The following is a 20,748-nucleotide window of genomic DNA, read 5'->3' on the forward strand; positions in this document are numbered from 1 at the left end:
TGGTGGTTATCCCCATTATACTTATGCTTCTGGAACCTAGATTTTCCAGCTGTATGTATGTATCCCTTCTTCATATCCCCCTCGTTGATCCTCTCCAGAATTATTTTGTAGGTTCAGTATTTTACGCTATTGTTTGGTTTTGAATCGCTCTGTTGTACTGTGTCCTGCTGTTGAAAAGAGCTCTAATGCCCTTGAGCCTTATTCATTTTTTGTAAATCTTAAAAAAAAAAAAATGGACATAAAGCATAATGCGCCAATAGAAAATCGAGATGACCGATTAAAAATGTGTGGTCAAACATACCCAGAATACAATGTGCAATAGAAAGGAACATGACATTTAGGAGTAGCGCTATCTCAGGAGTACCACCATGAAAAAAAACTAAAGAAGATAATGAATTGCTTTTTAATAGAGGAGAGATTTTGCTTGAGAAGTGATTCAGCATGCCAAAGGTTTATATTAAATATTCCTCCAATTCTTTGATGAGGGAAGACCTGAAAGTGCTATTTATCGTAAATCCTGTATCTGTGTCCTCCAGGAGTTGCTTCCAGAAAATTCCAAACCATAGTTCATCAATGCACAGATCCATATGCACAAGGTCAGTTAGCATGTTGGTGCAAAGGCATGCTTTCAAGTTTCCACTCTCCAAGTTCAGTGACTTAATCTGATCAAGTTAACAAATCATGCATTCTTGGAGCGCTGTCTAATGAAGGAGCCTGGTGAAGATTACCTGGATGAATGAATAAAGAGTTTTTATAATTCTGCTCAAGTTCCTTGATATCAGAATTCCCTCCGTGCTAATGGAACTTGGGAAGCTGTTGGTAAGCTTTACTAATAGGAATTGAGACATAGGCATCCTTTAGATCCAGACGCACCATCTCCAATCCTTGGCAATGAACTTCTTAATGTGCTGATGCCCCTCCATTTTGAAATCATGGTAGAAAAGGTACCTTTTAACTGACTTCACATTTATTACCATGCGTAGTCTTTTGAGATTTTAGTGCGTCAAGAAAGTAGCTGGACAAGAACACAATGTGTTCATGACGAGCTCTACCACCCCTTAATATACTAGTGCTTTTCATTACGAAAAATGGCAGAAAATTATGGCTGAAGCAATTCCCTAGATTTACACTGCCTTTATTTGGATGGTTTGAGGCAGTATGTGTTATAGAGAGATCACGCAATGGTGGAGTAAAATTAATGCAAGGGGTGCTTCTTCAAAGTTGCATCATCTTCCTCCTTGCTGGTCACCAATGGAACAGAAGTTATATATTTTAAAGCATCATCGAAAGTCCTAACATTGGACTTAGTGGAAAGCTCTGATTGACCTGTGTGGGAAACGAATCTCTGAAGGCTGTATGTGTTCTAATCGAGAAGGATCCTTAGCTTGGTGAAGGGTGGTAGCCTTAGCATTAGGTGGGCTATTTAATGTGCTTGCTCTTATGTGTACTTTGCGAGAAAGTAACGCTCTGGCAGCCTTCTCTGTCCCCTTCGACAAAAAGCAGTTAAGTTGTCAGCACCTTGAGGCGCCTGGAGTATAGCATTGCTGGTACTTTAGGACACAGGCTTATCCTTCCTCAGGATAGGGCCTCGATGTAATTTTTGTTGTCCTAAATGAAAACTGACAGTTTATGGAGGATGAGGGGAGGAAGGAAGCACTAAGGGTAAATAAATCATAACTACATTCAGGGGTGGTGAAAGGCAATGCAAAGACCAATTGCAGAACAAGAAGCAATGCAATGAAAGCAATTCGATGCAAAGAAAATAACTAGTAAGAAGCAAAAAAAATAGTAATGAAAAGTCCATCTGCGAAAAAGGCACCTATATCTGCAACATATGGTAAGTAATGTTTGAAAGCAGCTATAAATATTAATAGTAATCATTAAATGTTCATCTGTGAAAGACACCTGTATCAAAAGCTACTGTATGAGTAATGTTAATAAGAAACATTAGATAGCTCAAAAGAAGGAAGCAGTTCTTTATTTATGAAGCCAATATCTTGTAATGACATACCATCACTGTGGATTTTGTGATCTATTGCTGCTGGAAGTATGCAACTAAAGGAACAATTAAAGGAGTATTCTTGATAATGTGTGCCTCCTCACTTTGCCATAAAATTAAAAGATTTCTCTTGGACTGTTATTGGAAAATTGTCCTGTAAAAATGTACTGTTGGATGGTGGGAGTTTATTTTCGAGGTGATGTTTCGAATTTGGGTGCTAAACATTCCATCATCTGAATTTCGGGAATTTCCCTTTTAGCTCTGGAAAATGAAAGAAACATTGCTAATTCCAGACCCTACAATAGTAGAGGTCCCCCCTGATGCTGTACGGAACCAGAGTTTGCACAGCCTTCCAACTCTAAAGATGGGTACTCTGCTGGGTGCTTACGTTGAGAGCATCATCTCCCCAGATGAGTTCTATGTCCGTTGTTACAGCGAGGATACATCCGAAGTGCTGGAGAACATGATGATTGAAATGAGGTGAGGGGATTTTTAGTGAGAGTACTGGCCATTGGGAAAGAAACTAATTGAGTAGAAACGTGTTGCATTGGGAGGGTGATGTATGGGGATTTGGAAACATACGAGGTTGGTTTCCAGAGATAAAGTATCAGTTACTTGACCACACAACCACAGTTTGATTATATCTCCCACTGTAAATTTGGAACATTAGACCCTTTCCTCTCCTACATGCTTTACGTTGAGTATCTTTGCTTCTGTGCCCCAGTCATTTTTTCTTCCAACTTTCAGGCGCTGTTATTCTACTGAGAATGTCTCAGAGCGTTACCTCATTCCTCCAGGCTGGATCCGCCCCGGCTTTGTTTGCTGTGTAAAAGTTCACAGTGATGTGTGGTGGTACCGCGTCATTGTTCACCGTGTCATCAGTGAGGAGGAGGTGGAAGTTTTTTATCCGGACTTTGGCCATCTTGCCAGGGTGAGCAGAGTGTGGCTCCGACTCCTGAAGTAAGTAGAACTTGTGCTTTGTAATGTGATCTTTGTGGGTCATGGTGAGGAAAACATCCAGTTTTACTGCTTTTAAGATTTTGTGAAATGTGTGTACGCCATTCTTTCCTACACTGAGCATTTATTTGTTGTCTCTTCCATGCATTTTTCAAGATTGTGGTGAGCCACAATTCTAATATTTCCGCAATCTTTTAAACACGCAATTGTTTATGCCAAGAGGTTGCTACTCTGCTGTCAAGTTTGAAAAAATTAATCTTCCCATCTGATTACTTTTTTCGACTATCTCAGTTTGTGGCTCTAACCTGTGGGCCAGACACATGTTCATAACTCCATACTGTTTTATTTGTAATCAGGCAGACCACTGTTTCTGGGCTATCATGGGACATTTGTGCAGATTGCCTGCTGTATAAAGGTCACCTTTGAGTGTCACTCCAGCATCCTCCCATGGTTTCACATCATGCCTCAGCATGACACCTTTTATCTCAGGTAATACCCAGAACTGATACTGCAGTGCATATCAGGATGGTGAACCACATATGTGTATATATTTGTGCCAGCATTTTCTCGCCACCAGCATCGGGTCAGTCTCTGTGGTCAGTGTTTTGAAAGGGCTCATTATCCAGGTGAGTATAAGTTCTCCACCGAGGACCTGCGTTACATTTGACCTCGCTGCACTGGGGATGTTTCCCAACCAACGCATCGACCACTGCAGTTGTGCTGCAGCGACAATGGGCGCTGCAGTTATTCTAATGAAACTCTCTTCCTACCATTCCCCCATATCAAGTTCGATAGGAGACTGTGAAGCTTCTTGAAAACATTTTTGGGAACGAGCACCAGTACCGTCGCAAAGAAATATAGCAGCTGTGTCAATAATAGCATTTTAGCTAAAGCTAATTGACTCATGGGGGATAACGGAAGGGCTTTCCAATAGGGAAGGGAACAATGTAGGTGCTGTGCCCAAAGTGCCCTTTACAAGGTTTTTATCTGTGTGATATATATGCACTCCCAGGTATTTAAACATGTTGAAGTGCCATTCTAAAAAAAACATTCTAGCCTGGTCTGCATGGTAGCACCCCTGCGATTGTAATTACATATTTTAACAGGAGCAAATAGGATTGAATCCAATTAACATTGAGATCTATTATTTCCCCAAACTTCTCCATCAGCCCCAGGAGAAACCTGTGTGCTTTATGAAGATAAATCAGCACGTCATCAACATATAAGAATACCACATGCCACCTTCCAAATGCTTTTATCCCCCATTCCAAGGCCCTCATGCACAGCAGTGGGTCCATAGCTAATGGAAAGTGGGCATCCCTGCGGGTGTCCCTACTTATTTCAAAACAGTCTAAGATTACGTGCACCATCTTAACCCTGACCATTAATCAGCTTTAGAGCTTTTGTACCCAGCTGAGGAATATCGGGCATAGTCCTGTTCTCTTGAGGACTGCCGTGAGATACGACCAGCTGTGGGTGTTGAATGCCTGTCGAATGCTTAGATATTGATCTAAGGATAACTCCAGATAGCGATCATCACCCACTGTATTAGTCCCATCAGGCCCAGCAGACGACGGATATTCAAAAAGGTGTTTCTTTCTGGTATAAATCAGTTTTGATCCATGTGGACTAATGATACGATGGGCAACAGTCTGGCATTATTTTCTGGTGTATTTCGTCATCTAAGTCAAGAAGGGATAGAGGCCTTTAAGATCACACATCGGACAGATCCCATACTGGTTTAAGTAATACTACTATCAGTGCTTCCCTGAGTGATTCTGGGGGTATTCCTATGTCCCTCGCTTCCCCATATATTTGCAGTAGTTTTGGTTTTGTATTTGCACTATATGTTGAATAAAATTTGATGGGAAGACCTTCTATAATTGGGGTTTTGTTTCTTGCACTATGGGCTATGGCTGCATGTATTTTTTGCAGTTGGAGTGGCTCTTCCAGTTCACTGCATTGTGGCATCTGAAAGAGACACGTTAGTGATAGATTCCTTACCTTAGAATATCCCCAGGCGTCCGGCGTCAGACGTGATCCTGAAAGTTTTTTCGTCAACAGTACGCCTGCGCATCGGTAGGTGGCATCGTGCGGTTCTGCGTCCAGCTCTGGCATCGTAAACGCCGAGATGACATCATGGAGACTACTTAGGCGACATCCATGCGCGCTGACGTCAGTTCTTTTTTTTTTCTGCGCCAGTAAGCGCAGATCCGGTTACAGCACGTACCGTAGTCACTTTTTTACTATTCTTTTGATACTTTTCATCTCCTGTCAGTCTACTCTGGTGCACGTAGGGATGCCTGGTTTTAAGTCTTGTGGGGCCTGCCGTCGCAATATGTTAGTGGCGGACCCCCATGACGTCTGTCTCTATTGCCTGGAGTGCGACCAAACCGTGGGCAAAGCACTAAGCTCACGTAGTTTGCGAAGTTTGCGCTACTTCGCACTACGTGAATTTCACGTAGCACAATGCAAACATGCGTAGCGTTGCAGTAATTCTTTCTTTGCTCGCGGTCCTCAATGTCAAGTTGGCGACAGTGAGCAAGTAAAAGGACATCCCGGAGAGACTTTCTACTCGTTCGTGATCAGCAACATCAAGTTGCCGAGCGTAGAAAATAAACCTCCCGGCGAGATTCTCAACGCGGGGAGGTCAGGTTTCTCATTGCAAGTGGTCATGTATGCTCGCGTCCGCTCGCAATGAGAAACTACCAGTACTTACTCGAGCGGCAGATAGCGACCGCTTGCACTGTGCAAGATGCGGTTTGCACTGATCGCACAGTGCAGACAAGCATCCGGCACTGTGCAATCAGTGCGAACAGCATTTTGCACAGTGCACTACGCAGTTTGCGTAGCTATGCGTAGCGCACTTTGGGGAGCTATGCGTATGGCTACTATGCCCAGGTTTAGTGTGACCACGACTCTCAGTCCTGTATGGACTGTCTGGCCATGGTCCGAAGGCCTTGAGGGAGCGGCGCCAGAAGCTGCTTGAGGTCCACTCGTCCCAGCGCTGTTCTCGGTCCAGGGACCGCTCCAGGGAACGCTCGCGGGACCACCATCATCGCTCCTCGGGCTCCAAGTTTTCCGCCTCGGATTCGGGTAAGAGGCGACTCAAAAAGAAGTTTAGGAAGCGCTGTCGTTCTCCAACATCCCCCCCCCCGTCGGTCCCCGGATGCGGACGAGGGGGACAGGGGTTCTTCCCCTGTGGCTCCTTCGGAGCCCGGAAGCCCCGCAGCCTACCCACCTTATCCGGGTCCGTCGGCGACTCCCGTACAGGTGCAGTAATTTCTTGCTACCATGGACTGCCTGTTTAGGCCTTGGGCTCCCCCCGGCGCGCCTTTGGGCCTCGCTGTCCCGTGTCAGGTTCCTGTCGGTGCTGGCGACCTCGGCGCCACCGAATAATGCACTGCTGGCTACGACCACGGAGCCACAAGGTCCCACGCTGCCTGCTCCGGCCCCAGTGCCACCCTCGGCTCCGCCACAGCAGTGGATAACATTTGTGCTGCCATTGCCCCGGTTCCAGGACAATTTTGTCGCTGCCTGGGATCTTAATTGGGACACGGCGCCGGTTCGGCCCCATCTGGCGCCGTTCCCGGCGCCGTTTGTTCCTTCCCCAGTCCCTGCCCTGCTGCTGTGGTCTGTACCACATACGGCGGAGGTGGAGGACGACTGGGAGGGGTCAGAGGACCCTCTTGCTCATCAGTGTGACTGAGCAGGACTGGGCAGACGAGTTGTAGGAGGCCGGCGACCTTGATGTCTCCTCTGACCCTGAGTTTGCCTCTTCCCGCCTGCCATGGAGGAGGGCGCCTCTTACACGGGGGTGCTCCGTCGGGCAGCTGAGGTCCTCAACCTTGATCTCCCTACGGTGGCCCTGAAAACTAATGTTCGAGGCATATGGGCTGCAGATGGTACATTATGAATAGATCGCCATCTGGTGTTGGGCTCGGATGATTGCACTTTGTTTTTCTCTTGGAGAGTCTTTTGTCTCTTGGTGACTCCTCCCTTGGTTGGTAGTGCGCATGGGCATCGGCTCCATCCTTAGATTGTTTTTTTCCGCCATCGGGTTCGGATGAAGATCGAGACGCTCCAGATCAACTTCACAAGAAAGTGATTTTCGGCGCGTATTCCCTTTCCAATTCGACGGTATTGTTATTCGAACGCGTTCATTTCCATTCCGACGCGTTACAAATTCAAAATAGAAGAGAAAAACTTGGATCAACGTCGAAGAACAGGAGGCCTTTCTCGACGCAGTCAAGCCCGGAGTCCATGGAAAGGACTCCATTCAAAAAATGTCCAACGTGTGGTGCTAAGTTCCCACACAAGGACCTACACGAGGTGTGCAACCTCTGTCTATCGCCTGAACACGAATCCAGGGACTGCGAAGCCTGCGCAGCATCCTCCTCCAAGCTAACGATTAGAAATCGTCGAGCTCGAAGACACGAGGTTTCCAGAATGCAGGCGGAAGCGATCCCGGAGCTGTTCGGAGACGAACAAATTGAGGAAGAAGAGGACCAGTTGGGGTCGGAAGGGGACCAGTCGGAGGTTGAAGAACTCATCGAGCAACAAACTGTGAGTGACGACGTCCCCTTACCGAAAAACCAACCCCGTGCGGTAACGACCCCGCCCTCGGGCCCGGTCAAACCGCTGAAAAAAGTTTCCGACGCCCCGCCCTCGGGCCCGGCAACGAAACCGAAACTGAAACCGAAACACTCGGACTCCCACCATGTCGGATCCGAGAAAAGGGCGACATCGACTTCGGCACCGAGGCTACATACAAAGAAGAGCTCGGGATCGAAACATTCCATGTCGAAACATAAATATGACTTATCGCCCAAGAGACACTCGATACCAAGAAAGTCGGAATCGAGCAAACATTCGGTGTCGAAAACAACAAGATCTGACGATCGAAAACAAAAGCACCTCTCGGAACCAGGACCCTCGGTACCGATTCAGGAGCAACAGACGGATCCCAAACAAAAGATCTTGTTTATTGATCCACAAACTGGGAAAGTGGTCACGAAGAAGAGAAAGAGTGAACAGTCAGAAGATAAACCTCTTCCTTCAAAAAAGAGAACAATGGGGACGAATATAACTCCTCCTGCTTCTCCTCGTCCTAGAGTAACACCCTCTTCTCCTATTCCTCACAATAGGCCAAATATTCCTACACCTTCCACACCAAGACCAGCTACACCTCAGTCAGATGTAGACAGTGATCTAGGGGAGGGAGAACCTCAAGGGGATGACGAAACTATCCCAGATGAGGAGGATCCATGGGAAAATTATGATGTAGGGTCAGATGAGGACACCGACCCAGAGCTATATCCCTCAAAGCCTTCACCACCTGATGATAACACAGGTTTTGTGCAGCTCATTAATAGGGCAGCAAAATACCATAAGGTAGATATACATACAGAACCTCAAATAGAGGATTTCTTGTTAGAGACTCTACCTAATGCACAGAGAACATCAGGTACTCTTCCTATGTTGAAAGGTCTTCTTACTCACACAGATGAGATATTCGAAAACCCAGTGAGAGCCAGGGTGTTAAACCCAAGAATTGATAAAAAATACAAAGCGGCTCCAAAGGACCCAATATTTATTAGAGGGCATGTACCGCTAGACTCGCTGGTGGTCTCAAACGCTCGTAAAAGAGCAAACTCATTATCTACAGGAGAGGCTCCTCCACCAGATAAGGAGTCAAAGTTAATAGATGCATCAGGTAAAAGAGTAGCATCACAGGCAGCGAATAGCTGGCGTATAGCCAATACACAAGCACTACTCGCACGTTACGACAGGGCACATTACGATGAGTTAGAAAAACTTCTTACACATCTCCCAAAAGAACATCAGAAGAAGGCAGACCAATTAATACAGGAAGGTAAAATAATAACAAATACTTCCATTAAATGTGCATTAGACGCAGCAGACACTGCAGCAATATCGATTAACACTAGTGTTATGCTAAGAAGGCACGCATGGCTTAGAATCTCAGGATTCAAACAAGAGGTACAAACAGCCCTACTGAACAAACCATTTGATCAGAAGACATTGTTTGGTTCAAGCACAGACGAGACATTAGAGAAAATGAAGAAAGATACGGAAACGGCTAAGTCAATGGGAGCATTGCAACAGCCAACACACAGAGGTTCCTTTCGTAGATCCACCTATAGAGGGGGCTCAAAGAACACAGGAACGAATCAGCAATCCACATCTTTCACACCAACATCACCCAGAGGTAATTCAAGAGGCAGTTACAGAGGTAACAACAATAAGGGAAGAGGCCGCGGAAATAATAATAACCGCAACGCCTCAACACCAAAACAGTGACTTCATAGAACTCCCCCCAGACCACATAACACCGGTCGGGGGACGTCTATCACAGTTCCTACCTGTCTGGGAAAACATCACGTCAGACAAGTGGGTGATACAAATTATCCAACATGGTTATTGCCTAGAACTCACAGATACCCCACCAAACATCCCCCCCAAACAGTGTCCAATGAGTCAGGATCATCTGACATTGTTAAGAGAAGAAGTGCTAGCACTTCTACAAAAGCATGCAATAGAGAAGGTCCCAAAAGATCAACAGGGCACAGGAGTATACTCTCTATACTTCCTGATCCCCAAAAAGGACGGGTCCCTACGACCAATATTAGACCTCAGACCTCTCAATGCTTACATAAATTCGGAGCACTTCCACATGGTCACGCTCCAACAAGTACTCCCTTTACTGAAGAAAGGGGACTTTCTTTCTACACTGGATCTAAAAGACGCTTACTTTCATATCCCAATTCACAAAGCCCACAGAAAATACCTAAGGTTTGTGTTAGAAGGACAACACTATCAGTTCAAAGTCCTTCCATTCGGTGTCACAACAGCACCGAGAGTTTTCACAAAATGCCTAGCTGTGGTGGCAGCACACCTGAGAAGACAACAAATACATGTCTTCCCATACTTGGACGATTGGCTAATAAAGGCCAGGTCAAAGGAAGAATGTCTTCACAACACACAGAAGACAATTCAATTGCTGCACCACCTAGGGTTCACGGTGAACTACAAAAAATCACACCTGCAACCAAACCAGATTCAGCAATACCTGGGGGCTACAGTAGACACAGAAAAGGCAATAGCATACCCCAACCCAATCAGAGTACAGAGAATGGTCGGGTTAATACAAAGATTTCAACCACAACACTCACTACCAGCACGAGTGTTTATGCAACTATTAGGCATGATGTCCTCCTGCATACTGCTAATACCACATGCCAGACTACAAATGCGCCCACTACAAGAGTGTCTAGCGACACAGTGGAATCAGGCTCAAGGTCAGATTACAGATCTGGTGTTGGTAGACGACGGACGTATCGCTCTCTGAAGTGGTGGAACACAGAAAACATTTCCAAGGGACGGTCGTTCCTAGAGCCAATTCCACAAGTGATAATAACAGCGGACGCATCGCTCTCCGGATGGGGAGCGCATATGGACAGATACACAGTACAGGGGAAGTGGAGTGTGCAGCAAAAGAAACCGCACATCAACTACCTAGAGCTATTAGCAATATTTCTAGCACTAAAAGCTTTCCAAATGCAAATAACAGGCAAAGCAGTCCTGATCAGAACAGACAACATGACTGCAATGTATTATATTCAAAAACAGGGGGGGACACACTCTCTCCAACTGTCCAGACTAGCACAGGACATATGGAGATGGGCCATTCCTCAAAAGATCTACCTGTTAGCGGAACACCTACCAGGAGTTCAAAACCAAATAGCAGACATCCTAAGCAGACAGTCAGAACAAGTACACGAATGGGAGCTGCACGACCAAATACTACAGCCATTCTTCCAAAAATGGGGGCAACCAGAGATAGATCTGTTTGCCAATCATCAGAACGCAAAATGCAAAGAATTCGCATCCAGGTACCCACACCAAAGGTCCCAGGGCAATGCACTGTGGATAAATTGGTCCAACAGATTTGCTTACGCGTTCCCTCCTCTACCACTAATTCCATTACTGGTTCGGAAACTGCAGCAACATTCAATGACAATGATACTAGTGGCACCCACGTGGGCAAGACAGCCGTGGTTCACCACGCTGCTACAACTCTCACAAGTACCACATCAAAAGCTAAGGTTATTACCCATGCATCTTACACAGAACCATGGAGAAATAATGCACCCAGATCCCAAACAACTGAACCTAGCGATCTGGCTCCTGAGGTCATAGAGTTTGGGTATTTAGATTTACCTATAACAACAAAGGGTGTCCAGGAGTCGCCGCTCAATGTTTGTACTCTAGACCCTTCAACCAGTGACTATATGAAGTAGACTGTGTGTACTCAGATGTGAAAAACATTTAATTACTCATATATACGGCATGCAACATGGGTAGGAATTTTTCCATCAGTTGCCGTTCTGTACCACCATTATTACATCATTTGGGTTCTCCTTACCCAGGAGTTAGTATACAAGATCAATCACACTTTAACAGTTGTGAATAGTGGGGAGACCGATGTAAAATGTTTGTGTGATGGTATCAAAATATGGTGTTTTTTAAGCAAAAGGTTGTACACCTGAGGGAAAGCAGTGCAGTGAGTGTAAAGTGATAAGTGGATAAAATTGGGTGAAACTGAGTAGAAAAGTGATTTATTAGTATCTCTCAGACCCCAAGGTTAAAAACAAGTGAAAGGTAGATTTGACAGAATATCTACCAGCAGGAGGTCAACATGTTTCTGCATACCATCGGAAGATTTTCCTTATGCATTCGTCAGGACCTAGATGGTGCTACTGCTTGTAAATTAATAAGTGAAGTCTAAAAGGGAAAAATTTCACCTGAAAAGCAGGTGTAGAATCTCCACCACAGTCTACAAAAGTCACATAGGAGACAAAGAAAAGAGAAAAACATTACACATATTAGAGAATGCACTAAATACATCGTGCTATTCTAGTGGTCACGTATTAACATTTAGACAGACGTGATAACACTCACCCAAAACTTGTGGGGATGGCGCCTCACCTCACCTGGCAGCAGCTCAGGTAGAATAGGAGCACCGCTCTGTTTAGCAAAACATAATCACAGGGACACTCAACCGATTCCGTTAAAAACAAGGCAAAAGAACTATCATGTGTGTCTCCGATAACATGAGAGACAGCTTGTAAGTTTTCAAAATGTCATCGGTGCCGTACCGGAGTAGTTATATAAGTATAGACTTCTAACGCTGTTAGGCTAGGTGCTCATAGCGAACAGGGTTGTCTAACTAAATTACGTAACCACACTCTCACCTCTCCGTCGGTGTCTCCAAGCGTCCCTCTGGGCTGTTCTGGGGAGGCACCGAACAAGAGAAAAGGGCGGGTATATGACTGAAGCCTGTGTGGTGCATTCTGGGAGTCGTAGTTTTGGTGACAAGGAAACTTGGAAAAGATGGATAATGGCTCAAAGGTTTCATAATGACATCCATGGTATAGGTTCGTTCAGGCCATCCTTGTCACTGTTTAATTTGTACACCCACTTCTGCTCTATTTTAAACAGAAACTTTCCGACATCAGGGCAATGTTCGGGTATTGTCGGCTGTTCGAGTATTGTCCACTTGAACTCACTAGGACCGTGGCCTTTTTCCAGAAAGTGGGCTGTCAGGCGAGTTGCTTGCTTCCGACAGCGAACTGTACTCTTGTGCTCGCCGATCCTTATTTTGGTTTTACGGGTTGTCATTCCCACATATCTCTTTCCGCACGGGCAAGTGATCATGTAAATTGTATTCTCGCTGTTACAGTTCGTGAACTTACGCTGTTGCCATGGGCGCATAGTTCCGATATCCACACTGGTGGACTTGGTGGTTTGCGGACATGCCGAGCAACTGCCACACGGATGGTGTCCTTGTACCGGCGGTAGGTCCCAAAGTGCTCCCACTTGTCTAGATTGTTTTGTTTTGGGACGAGTGTGAACTAGGTGGTCTTTTGTGTTTGGTCCTCTTTTAAAGGCAAACAGTGGTGGTGGTAAAGTTTCTCCACTGGAATTCAAAATAGACCAATGTTTAGTTATTATTTTCCGCACATCATTGGATTTTGGCTGGGTATTTCTTTTCTCGTAGGTATTCCGAGAGTGTCTCAGAGTGTTTTTCGAATGACTCTTTTGTCGAACAGTTTCTCCTGAGTCTCAGGAATTGCCCAAAGGGCAAGTTATCCCTGAGTGCCCGAGGGTGGCAACTCTCGTAGCTCAGAAGAGCGTTGCGTGCCATTGGTTTCCTGTACCAATACCTACGAGAAAAGAAATACCCAGCCAAAATCATCCGCCAGTCGAAGAAAAGGGCCGCTAACAACAACAGGGATGCCCTATTGGAAACTATTCCGAAAGAAAGATCCAACAGAATGACCTTTGTGAACACTTTTCACACAAGATCCAATGATGTGCGGAAAATAATAACTAAACATTGGTCTATTTTGAATTCCAGTGGAGGAACTTTACCACCACCACTGTTTGCCTTTAAAAGAGGACCAAACACAAAAGACCACCTAGTTCACACTCGTCCCAAAACAAAACAATCTAGACAAGTGGGAGCACTTTGGGACCTACCGCCGGTACAAGGACACCATCCGTGTGGCAGTTGCTCGGCATGTCCGCAAACCACCAAGTCCACCAGTGTGGATATCGGAACTATGCGCCCATGGCAACAGCGTAAGTTCACGAACTGTAACAGCGAGAATACAATTTACATGATCACTTGCCCGTGCGGAAAGAGATATGTGGGAATGACAACCCGTAAAACCAAAATAAGGATCGGCGAGCACAAGAGTACAGTTCGCTGTCGGAAGCAAGCAACTCGCCTGACAGCCGACTTTCTGGAAAAAGGCCACGGTCCTAGTGAGTTCAAGTGGACAATACTCGAACAGCCGACAATACCCGAACATTGCCCTGATGTCGGAAAGTTTCTGTTTAAAATAGAGCAGAAGTGGGTGTACAAATTAAACAGTGACAAGGATGGCCTGAACGAACCTATACCATGGATGTCATTATGAAACCATTGAGCCATTATCCATCTTTTCCAAGTTTCCTTGTCACCAAAACTACGACTCCCAGAATGCACCACACAGGCTTCAGTCATATACCCGCCCTTTTCTCTTGTTCGGTGCCTCCCCAGAACAGCCCAGAGGGACGCTTGGAGACACCGACGGAGAGGTGAGTGTGGTTACGTAATTTAGTTAGACAACCCTGTTCGCTATGAGCACCTAGCCTAACAGCGTTAGAAGTCTATACTTATATAACTACTCCGGTACGGCACCGATGACATTTTGAAAACTTACAAGCTGTCTCTCATGTTATCGGAGACACACATGATAGTTCTTTTGCCTTGTTTTTAACGGAATTGGTTGAGTGTCCCTGTGATTATGTTTTGCTAAACAGAGCGGTGCTCCTATTCTACCTGAGCTGCTGCCAGGTGAGGTGAGGCGCCATCCCCACAAGTTTTGGGTGAGTGTTATCACGTCTGTCTAAATGTTAATACGTGACCACTAGAATAGCACGATGTATTTAGTGCATTCTCTAATATGTGTAATGTTTTTCTCTTTTCTTTGTCTCCTATGTGACTTTTGTAGACTGTGGTGGAGATTCTACACCTGCTTTTCAGCTGAAATTTTTCCCTTTTAAACTTCACTTATTAATTTACAAGCAGTAGCACCATCTAGGTCCTGACGAATGCATAAGGAAAATCTTCCGATGGTATGCAGAAACATGTTGACCTCCTGCTGGTAGATATTCTGTCAAATCTACCTTTCACTTGTTTTTAACCTTGGGGTCTGAGAGATACTAATAAATCACTTTTCTACTCAGTTTCACCCAATTTTATCCACTTATCACTTTACACTCACTGCACTGCTTTCCCTCAGGTGTACAACCTTTTGCTTGAAAAACACCATATTTTGATACCATCACACAAACATTTTACATCGGTCTCCCCACTATTCACAACTGTTAAAGTGTGATTGATCTTGTATACTAACTCCTGGGTAAGGAGAACCCACATGATGTAATAATGGTGGTACAGAACGGCAACTGATGGAAAAATTCCTACCCATGTTGCATGCCGTATATATGAGTAATTAAATGTTTTTCACATCTGAGTACACACAGTCTACTTCATATAGTCACTGGTTGAAGGGTCTAGAGTACAAACATTGAGCGGCGACTCCTGGACCCCCTTTGTTGTTATAAGTTGTATAGGGGCATGTGTCCAGTCTTGAGTCGTTAAACCTGCCCTTAGACCCTCCGTTAAATAGTGTGTTTTGTGGTATTTAGATTTACCACCAGAATGCATGGAAATCATTAAACAAGCAAGACGTCCTACCACCAGAGCATGCTATGCAGCAAAATGGAAGAGGTTTGCTATACACTGTAACAGTAAGCACATCAACCCTCTGGACGCATCCACTAAACAAATCATTTGCTATTTGTTACACTTACAGCAATGTAACCTAGCATATACCTCTATTAGAGTTCATCTAGCAGCCATAGCGGCATACCTACAAAACAGACAACATCTGTCACTGTTCAAAGTACCAGCAATTAAAGCTTTCATGGAAGGACTCAAAAGAGTCATTCCACCAAGAAGACCACCTTCCCCAGTCTGGAATCTCAACATAGTGCTTACCAGACTAATGGGGCCACCATTTGAACCTATGCATAGGTGTGAAATACAATTCCTCACATGGAAGGTAGCCTTCCTCATAGCTATCACGTCACTTAGAAGAGTAAGTGAACTGCAGGCTTTTAAGATTCAAGAACCATTTATGCAGCTACACCAAAATAAAGTGGTTCTTAGAACAAACCCAAAATTCTTACCGAAGGTTACTTCAGCATTCCACATCAATCAGTCAGTGGAATTACCGGTTTTCTTTCCAAAACCACAAACAGTAGCTGAAAGAGCCCTACATACACTGGATGTTAGAAGGGCCATATTGTACTATATAGAAAGAACACAAACTTTCAGAAAGACAAAACAGCTATTTGTTGCGTTTTCTCCCACACATAAAGGCAATCCCATCTCCAAAGCGGGCATTGCCAGATGGATTGTAAAATGCATTCAAATATGCTACTTAAAGGCAAAGAGAACATTAACTGTTCCTCCTAGAGCTCACTCTACACGTAAACTAGGAGCATCTATGGCATTTCTGGGAAACATTCCACTAGATGACATATGCAAAGCTGCTACCTGGGTTACACCGCACACCTTCACAAAACACTATTGTGTAGATGTGCACACAACACAACAAGCTAGAGTGGGACAAGCCGTATTAAAAACATTGTTTCAGACAGTTGCAACAGACACGGGCGACCACCGCTAGGGAGAGAACTGCTATATAGTCTATTCATAATGTACCATCTGCAGCCCATATGCCTCGAACGGAATATGCTACTTACCAGTATGCATCTGTTCTTGGCATAGAGGGCTGCAGAGTGGTACATGCCCTCCCAGCCTCCCCGGAAACCTGTGTCTGTTCCAACATTATCTTATTTAGATACACTTACATGGGCACTCTTATCTGTATTCTACTATACTACTCCATCTAACCCTACTATGGCAAAACAATCTAAGGATGGAGCCGATGCCCATGCGCACTACCAACCAAGGGAGGAGTCACCAAGAGACAAAAGACTCTCCAAGAGAAAAACAAAGTGCAATCATCCGAGCCCAACACCAGATGGCGATCTATTCATAATGTACCACTCTGCAGCCCTCTATGCCAAGAACAGATGCATACTGGTAAGTAGCATATTCCTTCCTCACCGAGGTTCTCCAGACGGCATCCGCTTCGCTGGAGCCCCTGCTGCCATTTATTGATGCCCTCACTGACGTCTTACTGGGCACTAGGTCGCGGCCAGCCACAGGGGCCTCTGTGGATAAGAACGTCACCAGGCGTCATCGCCCGGCGCCGGATGACCCTGCTTTTCTAACCATCTCACCCTACGCCCGAGAGCCTGGTCATCCAAGCCCGACGTCCCAGAGTTTGTTTCCCACAGCTCCGCCGGATAAGCACTCTAAGAAGCTGGAGCAGTTGGTCAAGCGGTTGTTCTCTTCCGCCAGCTTAGGGCTGCGGTCGGTGAACACTGCATGTCTATTGGGCCGCTATTCCCACGCTGTGTGGTTTACAGTTGCGCATGTGTTGCCTCAGTGTTCTGAGGAGGTTCAAACTGTGCTGTCCCAAGCTGTTTCTGAAGGTAAAGATGCGGCTAATTTCACCATTCGGTGTGGTTTGGAAACTGCGGACTCACTAGGTAGGGCAATTTCTACGACTGTGGCGCTTTGTCGCAATGCCTGGTTGAAATCTACTGGGATCTTGCCAGATGTCCAAAGCTCACGGACATGCCCTTGGATGGCACTTGCCTGTTTGGTGATAAAGCCGACAGTGCGATGGAGCGTTTTAAAGACTCTCGGGTTACGGTCAAGTCATTTGGTCTCTCCACCACGCGCCCAGCCACGTCTTCCTTTCATTCCTTCACGGCCACGGTAGAGGCGCCCCTGCCCGCTCGTTCATTCAGAAGCCTGTGCAGAACCAAACTTCGTCCGTCCGTAGGCGTGGAGACCGCTGTGGCGGCACAGTGGTGCAGCGTGCGGGTCAGTCCACCTGCAGCATCCACCTCAAAGCCTTCCTAGTCCGAGCTTTGGGGTGCACCCTGTAGGAGAGTAGGGTCTGCAATCCTATGATCACCCCAGATTTTTGCTTTTTGCTTCACTGGTTTACGACTTTCCCTGGCTGTGGGCCTGCTAATCAGACCCACAGCCTAGCTGTTCTCTCTCTAAATTGACACGTGTACCTTAGGTGCATTTACCAATTGGTACTGGGCCACCTTATCAGCTCCTGTACCCAGGGCATAGGTGTACCCAGGGCCTACCAGGGGCTGCAGCATGTATTATGCCACCCCTGGCTGGCCATCTAAATCTGACACAACTGGCTGCACGACAGCTGGGGCAAGGTGGTGTAATCACCCTTTGCTTTAGATATAGTATTCCTATATCTAACCCTAAAATAGACACATGTATTCCTATCAGTCACTCCTATGGCAGGCCTTAACAATCCTGAAGGCAGAGTGCTTGGAATTATGTGAGATGGTGCTCTGGTATGAGCTGAGCCCGTCTGGAGCTTGCGGAACCAAGTCCTAATAGCTGTTCTATGATAACCCGTACCATATACTCTTAAGTGCATTATAATCCTCGCAGTTATTTGCTATCTTTGGTATCGCTTTATCAAAACATGTCGAGTAAGGTGTCATACGAATTGGAATACTAACCCCTCGCCAATTCTGGCGACGGGGTTAGCATTCCACCCTTCTAGAGGGACACAACATGTATGTAACTGTGAACCCCGGTTCAAGCTAACGCGAGCCTCAGCATCACAAAATGGATGCTGCCACCACAGACACCAGTCTGACCTCCTGCTGCTGGGAGTCCTTCCAGCAAGGAGAGCTTGGACAAAGGGTTTCCTGTCAGGGGCGGTGCTAGCACCATCCCAGAGAGGGTTTTGTGTATCCCAGGTAGGCAGGGCTGAGAAGGAAGGTGACTGCAAGTGGCACCCCGGTGCTCACTATGCATCTGCCGGTTTGAACCAGTTCCAGGGGCACACCAGCCCCTGAGCTGGGGAAAGTCCGGACAAGGGAGAGGGGTGTAACCACCCCCCTCCTGGTCCCACCCATGGGCAGGACCTAGTCGCGTGCTAGCCCCTTTCTTTAGTATAAAGGTAGGAGTGGGCCCCCTTCCCAAATTAGATAATTCTGAATCTTGATGACTTTCCACGAAAGAACTCTTGAACCTTTCTGAAGACTCTCCCTTGTGGCTAAGGAGTAGCCACCCTGCACCAGCGGGCTCCATCTAAGAACTCTGGGGTTTGCTGCACGTCCTTCCTCAGGAATCCGACCGACCAGCACGACGAGACCCAGCTTCCCTGGCACCTCTGACCTCTACCTACCTCTACAGCTAAGCTGAGAACCGTAGGTGCGACGAGACCTCGAGGGACCGGCCATCATCAGAACTGCACGACTTCTATCCAGCAAGACCGCCGAGGTATCCTCTGGTGAGTGCTTTGGGGTCCGAGAAGCCCCGACCCTGAGCAGCTCCAGCACCGAAGTCCAGCCTCCCAGCATCTCCACGATCTGCGTGGGGCCCTTCTGCTCTTTGCTGCTCACCGCGTTGTCCGGCTACTTGCCAGCTGGCTTGTGGCCCTCCTGACGACGAACCACGACACTTCCATCGCTGGTCTGGTTGCTCCAGACTGGCCCTTGCTCCCCTCCAACAGAGGAGCACCCCGGACCCTCCTGGTCCACTCCAGACGCCATCTTGAGTCCACCGCGTGGGCTTGCATTTGCCAAGAGTTGTTGCCCCAATCCTGGGTGCAGCATCGCCGACAGCAGATACCTTCGTGGGACAGCTCGCACCTCCATCCTGGTCGCCGACAACGCCTCCTGGTCCGAGAGACTGCAGAGCCCAGGTCGCCCACTCACCTGGTCGAGGTGACTTCATCCGGTGCCATCCTGGTGCCCTTCTGATAACTGGCTATTGATTAAGAACTGAGTCCCTTCTGCTTTCAGGTCGTCCCCATCTTCGATCCAGGCTTGGATCACATCGAACTTCATCACTGGTCGCCTGCCAGCAACTTCTTCTTTAAGGCTCCATAGACTGTAATGAGGATTCCCGACGTCTTTTGAACCCTATGCAGCCGCAGCCCCTGGGCTAGGTAACTTGAGTACTTGGTGCTCCAACATAGGTTAACTATCCAAGTGTCCAGATCCTTTTTCGTTTTCAGCCTATCTAGTCGGGTTCGTCCGATAACACTAACTTTACACAATCTAGCATCCATAGACTTTGTCCCGCATCCCGCGTGAGAGTGCACACTCTGCACCCGATCTCCCTAGACCTCCTGCTCCTAACCTGAAGGTTCAGTAGTGTAGTCCTAGCGATCCTAAAGCCTCTGGATCCAGTTACTTACCTGCTAGTATTTCGCATTCCACTTTTGTAGTATATGGTTTTTCGTGCCCCTCGGGCATTTGTGTAAATTGTGCAACTTGAAGTATTTTCTTAAGAGTTTTGTTGTGTGCTTAGCTCCCTGACTCATAAAGAGATCAGGGTAGACTTGTTATAAATAAATATCCTTTTATTTTCATAACAACTTGTGTGGTGTCCTTTCACTTGGTGTTCAAGGGGTATATGTGATGGTATAACAGCTGGCTTAACACGCCCTCTAGAGTTTAGCCTAAAGACTGCTCTTGTCCATGCTACTAGGATAGCTGGTCTATAAGGTTGACTTACAATCATCAATAAGGGTCGTTTGGAATGATACATAGTGATCACTAGAATAGTGAGCACTGCATATCAGGCCAACTTCTCACACACCCCACGCCTGTGGGCGGCAGGATTCAACATCTCCTTCCCCACTGGCGTTCCGTCACTTCTGACAAGTGGGTACTACAACTCGTCCGGAGGGGTTACTCCCTCCCCTTCGAGTCTACCCCCCCCCCAGCCATGCCACCTCAGTTCCACCGCATATTGGGGGATCACTTTATGCTTCTCCAACAGGAAGTTATGACCCTCTTGGCCAAGGGGGCCATTGAGCGCTTTCCTGGGCCAGAAGCAGGACTTAGTTGTTATTCCCACTACTTTCTGGCCCCCCAAGAAGGACAAAGGGGGCATGCGCTCCATCTTGGACCTCAGGAACGTTAATCGCTTCCTCTGGAAGGAGAAGTTCAAGATATTGACTCTGGCTCAGGTCTAGGCTGCCCGCGATTCTGGAGACTGGATGGTAGCGTTTGACTTG

General features: G+C 46.6%; 1 protein-coding gene across 2 annotated transcripts in view; it reads left to right on the forward strand.

The window, feature by feature from the left end:
• The window catches only part of TDRD5 (tudor domain containing 5), a 1,550,608-nt gene that overhangs the window by 690,641 nt on the left and 839,219 nt on the right, over positions 1-20,748 (forward strand). For both annotated transcript variants that reach the window (XM_086955296.1, XM_086955303.1), the window contains exons 7-8: positions 2,259-2,479; positions 2,747-2,959. In XM_086955296.1, the coding sequence (XP_086811422.1) occupies positions 2,259-2,479; positions 2,747-2,959 (434 nt within the window). The remainder of the gene's footprint in view (positions 1-2,258; positions 2,480-2,746; positions 2,960-20,748) is intronic.

This window comes from Lissotriton vulgaris, chromosome 1_1 (assembly GCF_964263255.1).
Source record: "Lissotriton vulgaris chromosome 1_1, aLisVul1.2, whole genome shotgun sequence".
NCBI classification, from domain to species: domain Eukaryota; kingdom Metazoa; phylum Chordata; class Amphibia; order Caudata; family Salamandridae; genus Lissotriton; species Lissotriton vulgaris.